General features: G+C 35.5%; 1 protein-coding gene across 1 annotated transcript in view; it reads left to right on the plus strand.

The window, feature by feature from the left end:
- Positions 1 to 1261: 1261 nt before the first annotated feature.
- Positions 1262 to 17023, plus strand: part of LOC115881462 (somatomedin-B and thrombospondin type-1 domain-containing protein) — a 461055-nt gene continuing 445293 nt past the window's right edge. Inside the window, exon 1 of the mRNA XM_030898943.1 lies at positions 1262 to 1693. Within this exon, the coding sequence (XP_030754803.1) occupies positions 1447 to 1693 (247 nt within the window). The 5' untranslated portion in view covers positions 1262 to 1446. The remainder of the gene's footprint in view (positions 1694 to 17023) is intronic.

Here is a 17023-nt window from a genome sequence, read left to right on the forward strand (position 1 = left end):
TTAAAATATTATTTACGGACTATAAACCATTAAATGTGGGACCCTATATAAAAAAAGAAACCGTCATCTTTTTATGCAATTTTATATAAATATGGCCTCTGCTCAATATGATAAAAAAACGGCGTTGGCGATGGTTATGAAATGAAGATCGCTGTCATTTTATATGTAAAATTTTATGGGGAATGTAATCGATGTTCATTTCCATCTGAACGCCATTTTTTTCGATCATGCGGTATTGTATACTATTTATTACATTGTTATTAATCGGAATTAAAATATGCTATAAAATTATTAAATTAGTATATTAAGAAGTCTAATAAATAATAGTATATACTAAGGGTCGGCATTTCTGGTCTTGGGTGCCGGTTTTCATGTAAAATAAGATGTACTGAATAAAGACAGAAGGCGAGTATTTTCCCAAGCGCATGGAATCTAGCGTCAGATTAAGTAGTTATGTAATAAATACTTACTATACTTACATACTTATAAATACTTACGTGTTTTTGCTTACTCCGACTTACTAGATTGCCATAACGACTCACTCCTATACATGTAAACGCCGGCCTAAAGGTTCGCTTGCCAGCCGGGGTATGAATTGGATTGATAATTTAATATTATTGGTAAAAAAATCAAATCCAATTACGCCAGTGCCTGTTTATTTCTTTTTCTGGTCCATTAATTAATTGTACGACCAAATTATCGCCCGTAGTGGCCAGCCAGTTACGATTCTTGTTTTTATGAAACGTAAATTGTGTATGTGGTCCGTTCAAATGAACGAATCGTTAGAGTTGATTCAATATGAGAAATTGAATCGTGTGTTTCGTTTCACTAAAAAGAATCGTAATGCCCATCACTACTGCAAAGTCGTTGGTTAGTAGTTGTCCAAAGATTCAGGACAGATCTCGACAGACGACACCAGAATATGAGAGGTGATATTATTAAATGTCAAATTCGAATCCGTGCCCAAGAAATTTATTATGAAAATTTACATAAGAGAGATGGGTAAAGGATCGCTATAGGATGATGCGTGTGTACAAAATAAGAATATTTTTCGTACAGTAAGGGTATAGAGTTCATACCTGTACCTATTTCTGAAAACTTTAATTTTTGTAACCAATTTGGGGCTCGATACGTGTTCGTGTCTTCACCGTCTTCGGCCCGGCCAGCGGCAGGCCTAAACAATCCTCTTATAGTCTGCCCCCCCGCAGCGGCGAAGAATACATCGCCGTCGCGCGGGGGCGCCCAACAAGTCACTCGCCGGCGCCGCCGTCCGCCTCCCCCGCTCGCCTCACCCGGGCCTCTTCGGCGATGCCGCTCTTGGATTAGGCCGCTCCGGCTCCACTCACTGCAACGCGAACCTCCAACTCCACCGGTTCTGTCGTTAACCGGGTCTTCCCTGCCACCCCCACGTGTTCGCGATATCTCCGACGAAATAACATAGCGAAAATGACCGCGATCGGCTGCTACTGGCTGCCGTGCTTCCTGCTGCTTGTGCTCCAGGGCTCCACCGGTGTGCTCGGGGGTAGCTGCAGGGAGGCGAAGCTGTGCTGCACCGGCAGGGACTCTTCCTGCGTGGTGCAGAAGGCCCCCGTCAATGCTATCATCGAGGACTTGAGTGACAAGCCGTGTTATTGCGATCACGCCTGTTTGAAGCTGGGCGATTGCTGTTCGGACTTTAAGGATGCCTGCGGAGGTAAGTCTAATAGTTTGGACTTTTGAGACGTTTCCTTTTAAAGAAGTCTAGCTGAAAACGAAAAATATATTAAAACAATATTCTCCAAAATACTTGTGTACTTCAATGTTTTAATATAGATTGAGGGCCACATCACTCTTTTATATCGTCTTCCGATTTTGGCAAAACTTTTTCCGGTGTAGTCTGGAATATTACTCTGAATATTATACAGGGTGAGTCTTAAATAAGTGTAAATATTTTTAGGGATAATATATTCCGACCCTAGGAACACGTTATGAGGTATTTTACGCGAAAAAAATATTTTGATTTTTTTTTAATTTTTAATTAAAAAACATAATATCTTCATAATATGGCAACATAGAGGTGGGTAAAGATTGAACGAGTCGTTCATTTTAACGAGTATTAAAAATGAATCGTGAGATTCGATTCATTGCTTGCAATCCAGTTCGTTCAATTGAATCGTGGCCAGCACGAATCCATAAGATTTGAACGATGAGTCGTAAAAAAGAATCGTGAGAATTGAATCTGATCACAATGCGATCGTTCGTTTATATGGCGCGGCGCCGGCGGTGATATGATCATAAATGCAGGCACCAATATATTTAGACCTGAACAAAGGCGTTTTTATGCAACTCGAAATAAATATTGTTTGTCTCTGATCAATGTGATAAAAAAACGGAGTCAGCGATGGTTATAAAATAAAGATTGCTGTCATTTTATAGGTAAAATTATATGGGGAATATCATCGATGTTCATTTCAAAGCTAACTGGACGCCATTTTTTTTCGATCATGTGTTATTATATACCGTATGATCGAATAACAACGGCGTCAGCGATGGCTATGAAATGACGATCGACGACATTTTCCATATAATGCGTCGTTTTTATTCGATCGTACGGTACTATATATTATGATTATTAAATCGGAATTAAAATATGGCTCTAAAAATATTAAATTGGTATTAAGAAGTCTTTAATAAATAGTATACAGGGTCCGCGGCAATAGTTCGTCGGGCATCTGTAGCTCCTAGAATAAAAAACTTGAGAATTTTGTTCCTAAAGTATGTACCAGGATGTATTTCCGGAAAATATTTTAATTTCTATAGAGTGGCTCAAAAAAGTGTAAGTGGATCTGGATAACTTTTTTTAAATGGAACACCCTGTATATTATTGCATTTTTGGCTTCCTTTCAGATCACTTTAGATAACCTAAGATATAAGTAAATCTATTTCAATAGTTTCAGAGATATTAAAAAATAAATCAAAAATATATATTTTTCAACCCTTCTTAAAAAAAAATATTAAAAATACAAGAACTGTTCTGAAATCCAAACTATATTATATATTTACTTTAGATGGTCTGTTCTTACTTTGCTATAAATATGGTAATCGTAAATCATACAGGATGTTCAATATTTTACGCTAAAATTTCAAAAATATAAAATAATTTTACTTGGTTTCTTTAAAACGAACACCCTGTATATTATTTTTTTATTTGATGGAGAATTAAAAAATGAACATTTTTTGTATTTAAAGTATTTCAAAATTTTAAATAGTTTTCCGGATACACGCAGTATTATTTCATATGGCGCTTTCAATGGTAAAATACGGGAGAAAAATCATTGGGTGGCTTTGACAAAAATTTATTATGGAAAATGCCATATGAAATACAAAACCGGGAATATCTGCGAAACCGTTAAAAATGTTGAAATACTCTAAATGCAAAAAATGTTCATTTTTTAAGTCTCCATCTATTGAAGAAATAATATACAGGGTGTCCCATTTAAAAAATCAAAGAAAAACTATTTTATATTTCAGAAAGTTTGGCGTAGAATTTTGAACATCCTATATGATTAACGATGTTCATATTTATAGCAAAGTAAGTGCAGACCATATAAAGTAAATATCTAATACAGTTTTGATTTCAGGACAGTTTTGTATTACTAATATTTTTTTTAAGAAGGGTTAAAAAATATACAATTTTTATTTATTTATTAATATCTCTGAAATTATCGAAATATATTTACTCATGTCTTAGGTTTATGTAAAGTGATCTAAAAGGAAGCCAAAAATGCAATAATATACAGGGTGTTCCATTTAAAAAAAAATCATCCCAATCCACTCACAGTTTTTTGAGCCACCCTATAGAAGTTAAAATATTTTCCTGAAATACATCCTAGTACATACTTTAGGAACAAAATTCTCAAGTTTTTTATTCTAGGAGCTACAGATGCCCGACGCACTATTGCCGGACCCTGTATTATTTTATATTATTTGGATATTATATTGGATTGATAATTTAATATTATTGGTAAAATAATCAATTCACTTACGCTAGTGTCATAAAGTGTTGAAGAAGAAATGAAAGAACTGTATATTTCTTTTTCTGGTCCCTTAAGTAATTGTCCTGCCAAATTATCGCCGGTAGTGCCAGTTATGATCTTGTTTTTATGAAATGTAAATTGTGCATGTGTTTCCTTCAAATGAACGAATCGTAGGAGTCGATTCAATATGAGAAATTGAATCGTGTGATTCGATTCACTAAAAAGAATCGTAATGCCCATCATTACCACATAGATAGTAGATTAAATTTGCAAGAAAGATAACCCAGAAAAGAACCAGCATTTCTCAAAATTTAAGCGAAAAATATTTTTTCTGGAAAAACAATAAAGAAAAACCATACAATTATTTGCACTTATTTAAGACTCGCCATGTAGAGGTAGAAACAAAAGTTTATTCAAAAACACGAAGAAATGTGTAGTAAAATGACTTGATCACAGCCAATTCATTTTCATTATACAGCCAGTCGACTTACGATCATTTACATGGAACTCAGCGTACTACCTAGAAATTCGTTTATCTTATGTAAGAATTTAAATTCTGAGCTCTTTTGAAAGTCCGTTCATAAAAACTATCGAGATTGGTGCTCTGATTTAGGCCTATTCCAAAAGCCGGTATATCGATTTAAAAACCGGTGTTGGGCTATGTGACACCGGTTGCCAAATATGTATGGGCTACCTGGTGAATCGGTATTTCGCTGAAATTTCAATACACTACAAATATAACATTAGTAACGTAGATGAGCAATGTTAATAACGATAGCTTGCCTATTTGATCTATTTAAACCGTTCGGTTTATTTTTAAACAGATCTGTGGAATTTCGACGTGGAATTTAATGCGGCCGGCGTCTGGCTTTTTGTTTTATGTCGGAAGTGAAGCTGGCGTTTCGCGAGTGACGTGCCCGTCATTATTGGCTGGTCAGTGATCCCGGACGAGGGCCAGCGCCCGCCATTGTTTGTTTATGTGCGGCCACGCGCCCGAAATAATACGCGCCTGGACTATTTTTGGGACAGCGAGACATCTTCGACCAACTTCAAGCACCGATGCGTTCGTGCTCTTAAGACGCACTCTGACGACTCGTGTACTTGTACAAACATTGGTTATTGGCATATATTTGCGATATCGTGTGAGCGGTTTGCTTGTGCAATTATTTGTCACAAGTCGCGCCGCGTGAGCGCGCCAAGCTTGTTGTAAAAAAATGTTGTTTACACAGATAGCATTCTGGCACTGGCTAAACATGCAAATATTGTACTTGCCAAGTACACGAGTCGTGAGAATCCGCCTTTAAGGTGGATGGGCACTAATACGACACCGGCCGGGCGCATTTTTCCATTTCCTATACGAGTAGCGCTACGCGGAGCGCTACTGGTGTAGGAGACGTAGAGTATTAATACTTTACAATGCCTATGCGAGTGACGCACATCTCCTGAAAATGCACTATGGAGCGTAGTATTCATACTTTTGTAAGTCATTTTACAACACTATAGAAAACAAAAGTATTTTTTCTATTAAGTGTACACAGAATGTGCGTCACTCGCATAGGCATTGTAAACATTGTATTAACATTCTACGTTTCCTACACCAGTAGCGCTCTGCGTAGCGCTACTCGTATAGGAAACGAAAAAGTGCCGTCCGGTCCACACAGAAAAGAGCTATCGGCAGTTTTCACGTTACATGGATAGAACAAAATGTAACCCAGGCACGCACTGAATCGGTACAAACCGGCCAGCAACGACGACTGCGACCAATCATAGATATACCGTATGATCGAAAAAAAAACCGGCGTCAACGATGGCTATGAAACGCATTTCGCTGTCATTTTATATTTAAATTTATATGGGAAATGACATCGATCGTCATTTCCCAGCCAACTAGGCGCCGTTTATTTCGATCATACGGTAGATGGAGTCCGTTAAAAAAAATCGGCCCGTAGACGCCGGACTCTTATCTATACAGGGTGTTCTAAATAAGTGCAAATATTTTTAGGGGTAATATATTTTGACAAAAGAAAATACGATTATGTGGTTATTTTTGCGAAAAAAATTGAAAATTTGGAAATTTTTTTAGTTTTTAGATGTACAAATAATTTGTTGATAATATGGCAAGGTACATAGGTAGTAGATTAAATTTACAAATTTTGAAAGTAAAATAATTCGGTTAGGTTAGGTTTTGTACTTATTTGAAATACGGTAAAGAGAAAATATGTCTCTTTATCGAGATTTACCAGCCCTGAAAATATTTGCTCTTATTTAAGACTCACTCTGTATATCTATCCACTATCAGTGCACTTCATTCAGAATTTTGAAATCGACGTTTCGTGTTTGAGTTGCCCTCATCAAATTTCTTTTTTAACTACAGCTCTGGTTTTTTTTTAGTATCTAGGGATTTTAGGGGCTTCTAAGGTTCCAAAATCAGTGATGCCAGCAACTTAGGAGGTCGCAGTATCCGGAATAAAAAATCTAGAGTCGCATTTGAAAAAAATAAAGCTGATTATGGCAGCTCAAACACTATAGAACAAAAAAGTAGCAATAGGAATGTGACATTTATTTTGCTATATCTATTTAAATTAAGTCATAAAAAATAAAAATGAAATCGCGACATTCGTTTTTTTTTTCTAAAAATCTTGGAAAGTATTCGAAATTTTCAAATTTTTAAGCTGTCATCTTGATCAGTATGCAATCACGCAACTTTGCCACCGTTTAACCTACCTCGTTTCCGTGATCCCAAATTATCGAATTTGAGACACCCTGTACAGGGTGGGTCAAATTCGACGCTTTTAAATGGAAACACTCTTTTCTATAGGGGATAGACGAAAACTAATATCGGTATCTGGAGCTCAATTTTCATCAAAAACATGATGGTGAAAACCGCACATCAATATCTGTTACCGTTTCGGAGTTACGGGGTGTTTTTCAAAAATGTGCATTTTTAACAAATCGCTGTAACTTTTTTGCTATGGAAAATATTGTATTTCTATGAAAACATTTCCAAAGCACCTTTTTACGTAGAATTTAATGGTTTAAGTATAATTTTTTTAAAATTAATAATTTAAGAGTTATCAACAGAAAAATTGATTTATTATTTGGGACACCCTCTATATTTTTAATTAACTGTAAAGAATTTAAAATTACCTTTCCAAAAATATAGCACACCTGATATTTTGTTATAATCCCCTTCGAAATACAGAATTTTTAAAAGTTCGCCACTTTTAACTAGTAGGCTTTGGATCCCTTATTGCTGTTATGCCCTTAATGGAACTTGAAAACATATTTTTCCAGCATGACGACGCATCGCCTCTGAATGCTGAAGTTATCAGCAAATTTTTGCAGCCAATTTCAAGAATAATTGAATAGCTAATCAAGATCCCAGCCGTTGGCCGTCGAGGCCGCCTGACTTAGTGCCCATGGATCTAATCCTATGGATATATTTGCTGAAGAATAAAGGTTCCTCCATCTGGATGTTGTTCATATACAGCGCATTCAGAGGGAGCGGAGCGTCTGCGCGGACCGTCCATCGTTTTTTTTTTCAAGATAGCCGTCGGACGAAATCATCCGGATGGAGCATACGCATACGCGACCCATGTGAAATTGTTCATATAAAGTCATGGTACTTGCTGGAAGTCGCGGACGGTACGCTCCATCTGATAGCGCTGTAACAACAACAACCAATAACTTTTTTATACAATAATATAATATTTAAACGATTCAAAATTAATTTTGAACTTTTTGTAAACAATATGAGATTTGTTGGATTTCTATTGTAAAATTAGTGCATGTTTAAGCAAAACGCCGTGAATTCTTAAATTTGGAACAAGATAAAAAATATCCGGAATATTTTTCAATGCCCCGAATTTCTTTTACCTTTTTCCGGGATTTCCTCGGAAATGGACACCTTTAAAATCCGACCGAACAAAAAAAGAGCAAAACAATTTATAACGATTTAAATCGTCCGGGATAGTAAATGTTTTTACGTAAATCAGCGGAATGTTAGACCGGAAATAAAAAGGGGGTTCTATCTCTTGGAGAGACAGAAGGCATTTCTATTCATTAGTGAAAAGGGACAAAGGTAGTGAAAAAAAGGACAAAATACAGTGTCCCAGTATACTGGATACATATGGAAAAAGTATATTAAGCTTCTCAGAAATTTAGAATAACAATATCTCCAGGCGTAGTTTTGAAAAACACTTACATAGGCTAGGAAACGAATACAAAAAAATACCGCAATTCGGAACAAAATAGTGTCAAAGAAATTATTGTTTTAAGTGGTAGGGTTGACCCTTAGAAGTAACATACCAAAAGTCCCCAGCCATAGACATTGTGCGTTAGCCGTTGGGAGAGGGGTGACAAGGGCCGGTTTATATATTTTTAGTTATTATCTCGAAAACTCAGCATCCTAGCGAAAAAAATGTTCTATGCAAAATGAAAGTAAATTCAATTGTTTACAAAAAATGTCCTATTCATTCTTTCGCTAGGAGCAGTAGTGAAGAGTGTATGATACGTTCAAGCTCAAGGACTAATAGCAGTAGTAGCCACAGGAGACGCTGATACCAAAATCGAAAGCTGTAGTTTGCAGGCAGCTAACCAGCATCAAACTGTGACAGTAATAGGGGGGACATAGACCGGTTGGTGTTGCTTATTGCATTAACCCCCCCTGAGAAAGAGATGACTACTAGAGATATGAACTAGAGATGGCTTTTCTTTAAGCCAAGCAGGGGAAGGGTGGAGTCACGTTGGTATAATGTCGCCAACCTCCAAAAGCTGCCATATGCGAAGACCATTCTGTTACTTCATTCGTTCAGCGGTTGTGATACTACCTCCGCTATTTATAACAAGAGCAAGGGAGGGGTGGTTAAAGTATTTTTAAAGGCTGAAGAGGAGGTCACAGACATTTACAAAGTCTTCTCTGATCCCTTAGTAACACAGGACATGGTAGCTGATGCAGGACAGCTGTTTTTTTAGCATTGTACCAGGCCCCAAAAGGAGCAGACCTGAGCCGGGTACGCCTTTGTTAAAGCGTCAACCAAGCCAAGGCCCGATTTTGCGGCACTTCCACGTGGAAGTGCCGCAAAATCTGCTACCATGTCCTGTGTTGCTAAGGAATCAGAGAAGACTTTGTAAATGTCTGTGACCTCCTCTTCAGCCTTTAAAAATACTTTAACCACCCCTTCCTTGCTCTAGTACGTACTAGAGGCGCTGCTCGCCAGCACTTCCTCAGAGTTTATTTGCAGGTTTGTGTCAATACATGCTTTGTTTACCTTAACATTTATTTTGTATTACTGTAATGAGCAACAACGAATTAATTATCATTTGCAGCTTCGGCACTGGCTGCATGGAAATCAGCAGCAGGATCCAACTGCTTGGGGATGGTTGAATGGGTTGGACGGCTTCCTCACCCCTGTCACAAGCACGGATCCAGTTGCGCCAGAATCTGTCCTAAGTAATATATTTTGTGGGTGCAAGAGTGGTTGCGGAAGCCGTTGCGGGTGCCGTAAAGCAGGCATACTCTGTTCGCTTGTGTGCAGCACTTGCCGCGCTTCGTGTATCAAACGGTCCTCCAATCATCGGCATTAACGGCGACGACGATGATGATAACTTTGACGATGAACTCGAACAATAAAGTACTTGATATTGCCATATATAAATTTAAATACTTATATACTTATAAAAAATAAATAATATAGATCATAATTCTGGTTTGTGTTAATCTTCCACAATACACAGTTTTTTCTACCTATTCGTATTTTCAAAGTATTATACACCCTCAACTACTGTACAGTGAAAAAATGAATAGGACCTTTTTTGTGAACAATTAAATTTACGTTCATTTTGTATTGAACTTTTTTTTTCGCTAGGATGCTTAGTTTTCGAGATAATAACAAAAAACCTATAAACCGGTCTTTTTCACCCCTTCCCCCTCCCCCCACGGCTAACGCACAAGATCAATGGCTGGGGTCTTTTGGTATGTTACTTCTCTGGGTGAACCCAACCACTTAAAACAATGATCTCTTTGACACTATTTTTTTCCGAATTCATGTTTTCGTTTCCTGGCCTATACATATACAGAGCCAAATATAATTTAACTATAATATTCTTTGACACAGCGAACAACAATGATTGAAATAGTTTATTCTGATTCGCTCGTTTCATCATCATTTTCGGTTTGGTTTGGCTCTTAATTAAATCTATTACCTTTTTCAAAAGATACAAATTTTTAAAATAGAACTTTCGTAATAACATACGGAACGGAAGCTTACGTATAGCGTCAATACAATAAAAAATACGGAACGGATATGGAATGGAAACGTAAGGTATAGTGAGAATCAACCTTTATTCAACCATTTCCAATTATGGTGTAGCTTGCATCACATATTTAGATAATATCTTTGTAATTGGGCCCATTGTTGTCTATTGTTGATTATCCGGGTCCAAGTTATCTCTGTTACTTTCCTAATATCGTGGTCCCATGCATTTTAGGTTTGGTCTTCTTCTAGGTCTCTTAATTCCTCGTGGGTACCGTGGAGTAATTTTCGTGGTCCATCTGTTGTCAGTCCTTCTTGCCAGGTTTCCTGCCCATTGCCACTTTAGGGATCTGATTCTGTGGATGACATCTATTAGCTGGGTCTTTTTTGGATCCACTCTATTATTTTACGGTTTTTCTTAGTTATTCCCAGCATATTTCGTTCCATCGAGCGTTGTACGACCTGCAGTTTCCTTATAAATGTAGGTTCGCTCGTTTAAAGATCGCGCACACTATACCTACACGGACCAGCACGGACCAGACCAGTAAAATCTACCGGTGAAGGTGACCGTGTTATTTAATAGAGTAGAACACACTAGACCAGTACCAGCACGTACCGCCACAAGCAACGACCGTCAAAACAGGTCATGTCGGTCAGGGACAAATATGACCGGCAATATTTATGCCTGGTCGTGCTGGTCCGACCTAATGTGCGCACCGGCGAACCAGCACACCTCCACAAACATGCAAATATTGAAGGGTTCGTCAGTATTTTGAGTACGCTAGCTGGCTCAAGTCGCATGATGTAGGTTAGATTTCGTTTATTTTAGTTCGAACATTTAAATCGTTTTAAATATGAATGAAGAAAAGCTTATTTTACTGGTACAAAAGTATCCAGAGCTGTGCGATACGAGCCAAGCATTTTATATATAGAGACCAAGAAAGAAAAGATGCAATATGGGAGTCGATAGCAAAAAAAAATAATCAAATTTGATTTGTGACATTCGAAAATATTGGAAAAACTTTTCTTCGAATCTTTTTAATTCAGGAAACAAATGATGAAATTCGCCATATTGCTTTCTCTTTTGATTTATAGGGTGAACCCAAAATCTTCTTTTTTCTTAGCTTCCTTCTCTTCCTCCTCTTCTTCACACAACATGGCTAAAATAATAATTTCTTCGTCTGAACTACTCATTTTCAATACTTCTATGTTGCACGCTCTAGTAGTTGAGCCTTGACAACTGTACTTTTTTCGAAACTCTCGCTTATGTTGCTGGTCTGTGGCGGTAAAGTGTGCGACGTCATGCAGGATGCAGGTTTGTGCTGTGCTGGTCCGTACTGGTCCGTGTAGGTATAGTGTGCGCGATCTTTTAGTTGGCAATGAATTTAAGAAATTCTGATATTTATCGTGTTTACTAGCGTCAAAACAAATTATTGAAAAATTGAATAATAATATGATTAATTTTTTAACGATTCGTTATCTATAGTATAGTTAGTTGTATGTTGTATTGAAAATTAGTAATTTTTTACATTGAAAAAGAAGTTACAAAGTCAAAGTTTTATAGGTATTGCGAAAGGAAAAAAAAACAAAGATTATTCATTATCTATTCCCTGGTTATATGATCATTTGCCCGCTCTCAAATAATTGCTATAAAAAAATCCGCTGGATAAAACAGAGAATTCCGTTTTATATGACCGGATTTAAGAAAGAAAAAAAAACACAAAGCTTAGTAAAAACACAAAGAATCGTATCGCGTCATTATTAGAGAGATATAGAATGCGATCCTCGTAATTGAGGAAAAGCCTATGTTTGCCTCGTTTCTAACAAAACACAGCAAACAACGTCATTCAATCTCCTTCTCGAATTCTCTTAAGCCCATTGTTTATACTATAGTATGTCCTACGCTTTTGTGTCTCTCTAAATTTGTATTTCTTTTTATAGTACTGTTTCGCTTCTTTTCAAATTCCAGTTTTGTTCTATTTGACCAATGAAATCAATTTTTTTAGTAAATTAATACGGTAGTCTAATTGTTAATTTTTTAAGCTGTTAATAAAATTTCTAAATAAAAATCAAAAAATTCCTGCTGAATAACTACAGCTTTTCCTACTGCCTGCAGCGCACATACGCAGTTTTATAGCACATTTTTTCCACTACTGATAGTTTCAACACATTTTTTACATTGAATAGCTTACCAAGATATAGTTCTCTCATGCATTCTGCTTGCTTTGAGAAAAAAGCCCTAAACTATTGAACTAAAAATGCAAATATCAATTAAAACATAATATAATAAATATTATAGGAACTTGAAAAGAGAGAACAATAAGAAATAGGTTTAATATGTTAATTCAAGAACAATAAGAAATAGGTTCATTACTTACTTAGATGAGTCTGATTTCGACCGCTCAAAGGACTTTCTCACGTAACAAAAAAATATTTTTTAATTATTGTTACCGAGGCCCGGTTCTGTGATGGCCAAAAAGAACTGAACCCTAATTGGTAGTATTAATTGGAGTTTCCAGAACCGTACAAAAATATTGTCGGTCAACGGTTGTGGATTTCGTCAATTAGCAAGCAAGAGATAGTTCTCAAAAGTAAAACCGATAAAAAGTTGAGTTTCAAATGAAAATAATATAAAATTATAAAGTTATGAGAAAGTAAACATAAACACAAATCATAAACACAAGCGAAAAAAAAATATTGGTAGCTTAAATTCTCAGTTGGACGAATCAAAGTCTGCGATTTCATCATTACAGATGAAAGAAAAAAAGCAAACCGTTTTCCAAAAATTTCTTAGAGGAAACAAGTGATCATTAACCAAACCAACACATAAAGTTACAAAAGTATTTCAGTATTTTCCTTCTTATATATTTCTTTTCGATAGGTTCGCCCTTAAGCCTATTAAGTAAAAACCTAAGTTTCTATTACAGCCCTAAATTTGTTTTCCTTTTTTATATCTTCTGTTGAATTACAACCTCCTACCCCGAAAAATTACGTGAACAATAGCCTTTTATCTTGGCGGTCATAACACTCTAATCGGTTATTTTCTTTATGTACCTTTTCTTTTTTTTATTTCATCTCATCGATGTAAGGATATCGTCTGGAGAATTATGAAGCTCGATTTTATTTCGGTAGTAAAAGGATGTTGAAGACGCCCATAAAAATATAACGTTTACATTAATCTTGAATTATTAGCGGTGAGAGGGAGTCTTACAAAAAAAATATAAGTTTCATTATAAGTTTGAGATTATTGGATAATGTATAAAAAAAGGGTAATAAAAATTTCAAGGATTGCTGAGTTTTTTGGAAAAAACTGATTTTTTTGAAAATCAATTTTATTTTTTCCTGTGGCGTCGTTACTTTTTACAAAATCAAAAAACTAATTGCACATTCTCATAGCCACTTTATTAGGGCTATCTGACAGTATTTTCAGATTTTGAAATTAGCTGATAATTTGTAAGATACAGAGGCCAACTTAATTTGTTTAAATACGGACCTGTATTTTTTATTTCCGGTTTTGAAAGAACTCGGCCTCCTGATATGCCACACTTTATACTTTTTTTGTTTTGGGTACCTTAACAGCCAACAAAACTATTTAATTATTATTTAAAATAATTTCAAGTCTGACTCTGGTTTCTTAAATTATTTAATCTGATTATATTCATCGCAGCAATATTGATCAGCGCTAGTTAGCATTGAATAAGGAAAATCGAGCCAATTAGAAGATTCAAATAAATAATATCCACGTCAGAAATTTAAAGATATTATTTTTAACTTCTTTTATTGTGAATTTGAAATCTCACTGTGAGATCTAATAATATGCATAATATTAATCGTAGTTATTATAAATAAATAAACTTTTACAAACTAGTTTCTAATGTTCTACATGTTCGAAAGGGTTACCGCCCTCCCTATTACACAAATCTAGTTTTCGTTCAATTTTATTTATAGCTCTTTGAACTTTCTTCTTATACTTCCGAATGCATTTTGTACTCTTTATTGCAAATGTTGGGATGAATTGATTTGACACTTTTACAAGTGACGTTACGTAATAGCGATAGGTTCAGGAACCTGTTTTTGTATATTATTTTTTCAATAGATGGAGAATTAAAAAATTAAACATTTTTTGTATTTAGAACATTTAAAAATTTTTAATGGTCTCGCAGATGTTCGCGATTTTATATTTCATACGGCATTCTCTACAGTAAATGTTTATCAAAGCCACCCAGTGATTTTTCTCTCGTATTTTACCGTTGAAGGAAGGACTCATATGAAATAATACTGTGTGTATCTGGCGAAACTACAAGCTACTAATAATTTTGAAATATTTTAAATACTAAAAATGCTCATTTTTTAATTCTCCGTTTAATAAAAGATAATATACAGGGTGTTGCATTAAAGAAAAAAAAAAATTATATATTTTAGAAAGTTTGGCGTAGAATTTTTAACACCCTGTATGATTTAAGATTACGGTATTTAAAGCAAAGTAGGTATAGACCATCTAAAGTAAATACCTAATATAGTTTTAATTTCAGGACAGTTCGTGTATTTGTAATAATTTTTTTTATGAAGCAGTTGTAAAATATATATTTTTTATTTATTTATTAATATCTCTGAAATTATCATATATAATATATTTACTCATATCTTAAGATTATGTAAAGTGATTTGAAAGGAAGCCAAAAATGCAATAATATAAAGGGTGTTCCATTTAAAAAAAAATCATCCCGATCAACTCACACTTTTTTGCGCCACCCTATAGAAGGTAAAATATTTTCCTGAAATACATCCTCGTATATACTTTAGGTTTGTACTTAAACAAAATTCCCTAATGTTTTATTCTAGGAGCTACAGATGCCCGACGCACTTTTGCCGACCCCTGTATAAAAGGTAGAGGGAATTATGGCATCTTAATTCTCGTTAATATTGTCATATATTGTACCAAGGGATTTATGTCTCTATTTATGGTTAGCGTAAACCCAGGATGGCATCAGCTTATACTAATTTAGTAAGAAATAAATAAAATAACATCTTTTTTTTTTAATTTGCACCCATATAGATTGATGACTTTATAGCCGAAAACGATTCATTTTTTGAGCGTGACTATTTTCTTCCAAGGTTGTGTACCCCAGCAATAATATCCACCTGACTAATAAACACATTTCTGTTTGTTTTGCGGTTGAATTAAAACAAAAAAACCACTCAGACGCTTATTAAAAACTGACGCGGAATAACAATGGGCAAAACGCGATAAATAATTCAATCTGTCAAACCGAGACCGAGATACGATGAAGAACAACGCGCTTCATATTAAATGGTATTTCGAGAAAAAGTAATCGCGAAAACCACAAATCAATGCGGTCGACGTTTTTGATTTGCAGAAGCGTCGACTTTTATCTTAGACTATCTAAATAGAAAGATACGTCTTTTATAATCTTGACTTCAAAAAAAACGTCTTATTAACGTAAAATTATATTTTCGAAAAAAGGCAATATTTTAAAGACAGTTTCTTCTTCTTCTCCCTACTCTCTATTAGACAAATTGCCTGTTTATTCTTCACAGCACGCCTACAGTTTTAATCGATGGTAAGGTTATCGCTCCATCTTTTTTTTGACCTTCCCGTGCTTCTTCTTCCCAGTGGTGATTTGTCTCGAGCTGTCTTTACTATTCTTCTTTCGTCCATTCGGTATAAAGACAGTTTCTAGTAGTGATGAGCATTACGATTCTTTTTAGTGAATCGAATCACAGGATTTAATTTCTCATATTGAATCGACTCCTACGATTCGTTCATTCGAACGAACCACATGCACAATTTACGTTTCATAAAAACAAGAATCGTAACTGGCACTACTGGCGATAATTTGGTATGACAATTATTTAAGGGACCAGAAAAAGAAATATACAGTTCTTTCATTTGTTTTTCAACGCTTTATGACACTGGCGTAATTAGATTGATTATTATAATTAATTATATTACAAATGATATTAAATTATCAATCCAATTTATATATACTATTTATTAAAGACTTCTTAATACCAATTTAGAGCCATATTTTAATTCCGATTTAATAATCATAATAAATAGTATATAATACCGCATGATTGAAAAAAATGGCGCCCAGTTGGCTTGGAAATGAATATCGATGACGTTCCCCATGTAATTTATATATAAAATGACAGCGATCTTCATTTTATAATCATCGCTGACGCCGTCAAACAACGAACGCCGCCACGTTAACAAAAATATTAACGTGAAAATTAAATACCTTACAGATACTCCCGTACTAAGCACAGTATTAATAAGTTATTTCTTGTAAATAACTTTCTTATCATTTGCATTTTATGCCCCTGATGTTTGTTTAGGGTTTTTGTTCATGCCTATATTACCGCCGCGGCCGGTCGGCGCGATACTACTTTGAACGCACGATCGCGTTGTGATTCGATTCAATTCTCACGATTCTTTTTTACGGCTCATAGTTCAAATCTTATGGATCCGTGCTGGCCACGATTCAATTGAACGAACCGTATTGTAAGCAATGAATCAATTCTCACGACTCTTTGAACGCACGATCGCATTGTGATCCGATTCAATTCTCACGATTCTTTTTTACGGGTCATCGTTCAAATCTTATGGATCCGCGCTGGCCACGATTCGATTGAACGACCGTATGTTAAGCAATGAGTCAATTCTCACGACTCTTTGAACGCACGATCGCATTGTGATTCGATTCAATTCTCACGATTCTTTTTTACGGC

This window comes from Sitophilus oryzae, unplaced genomic scaffold, assembly GCF_002938485.1.
Source record: "Sitophilus oryzae breed Bouriz unplaced genomic scaffold, Soryzae_2.0 scaffold_172_pilon_pilon, whole genome shotgun sequence".
Taxonomy (NCBI): Eukaryota; Metazoa; Arthropoda; class Insecta; order Coleoptera; family Curculionidae; genus Sitophilus; species Sitophilus oryzae.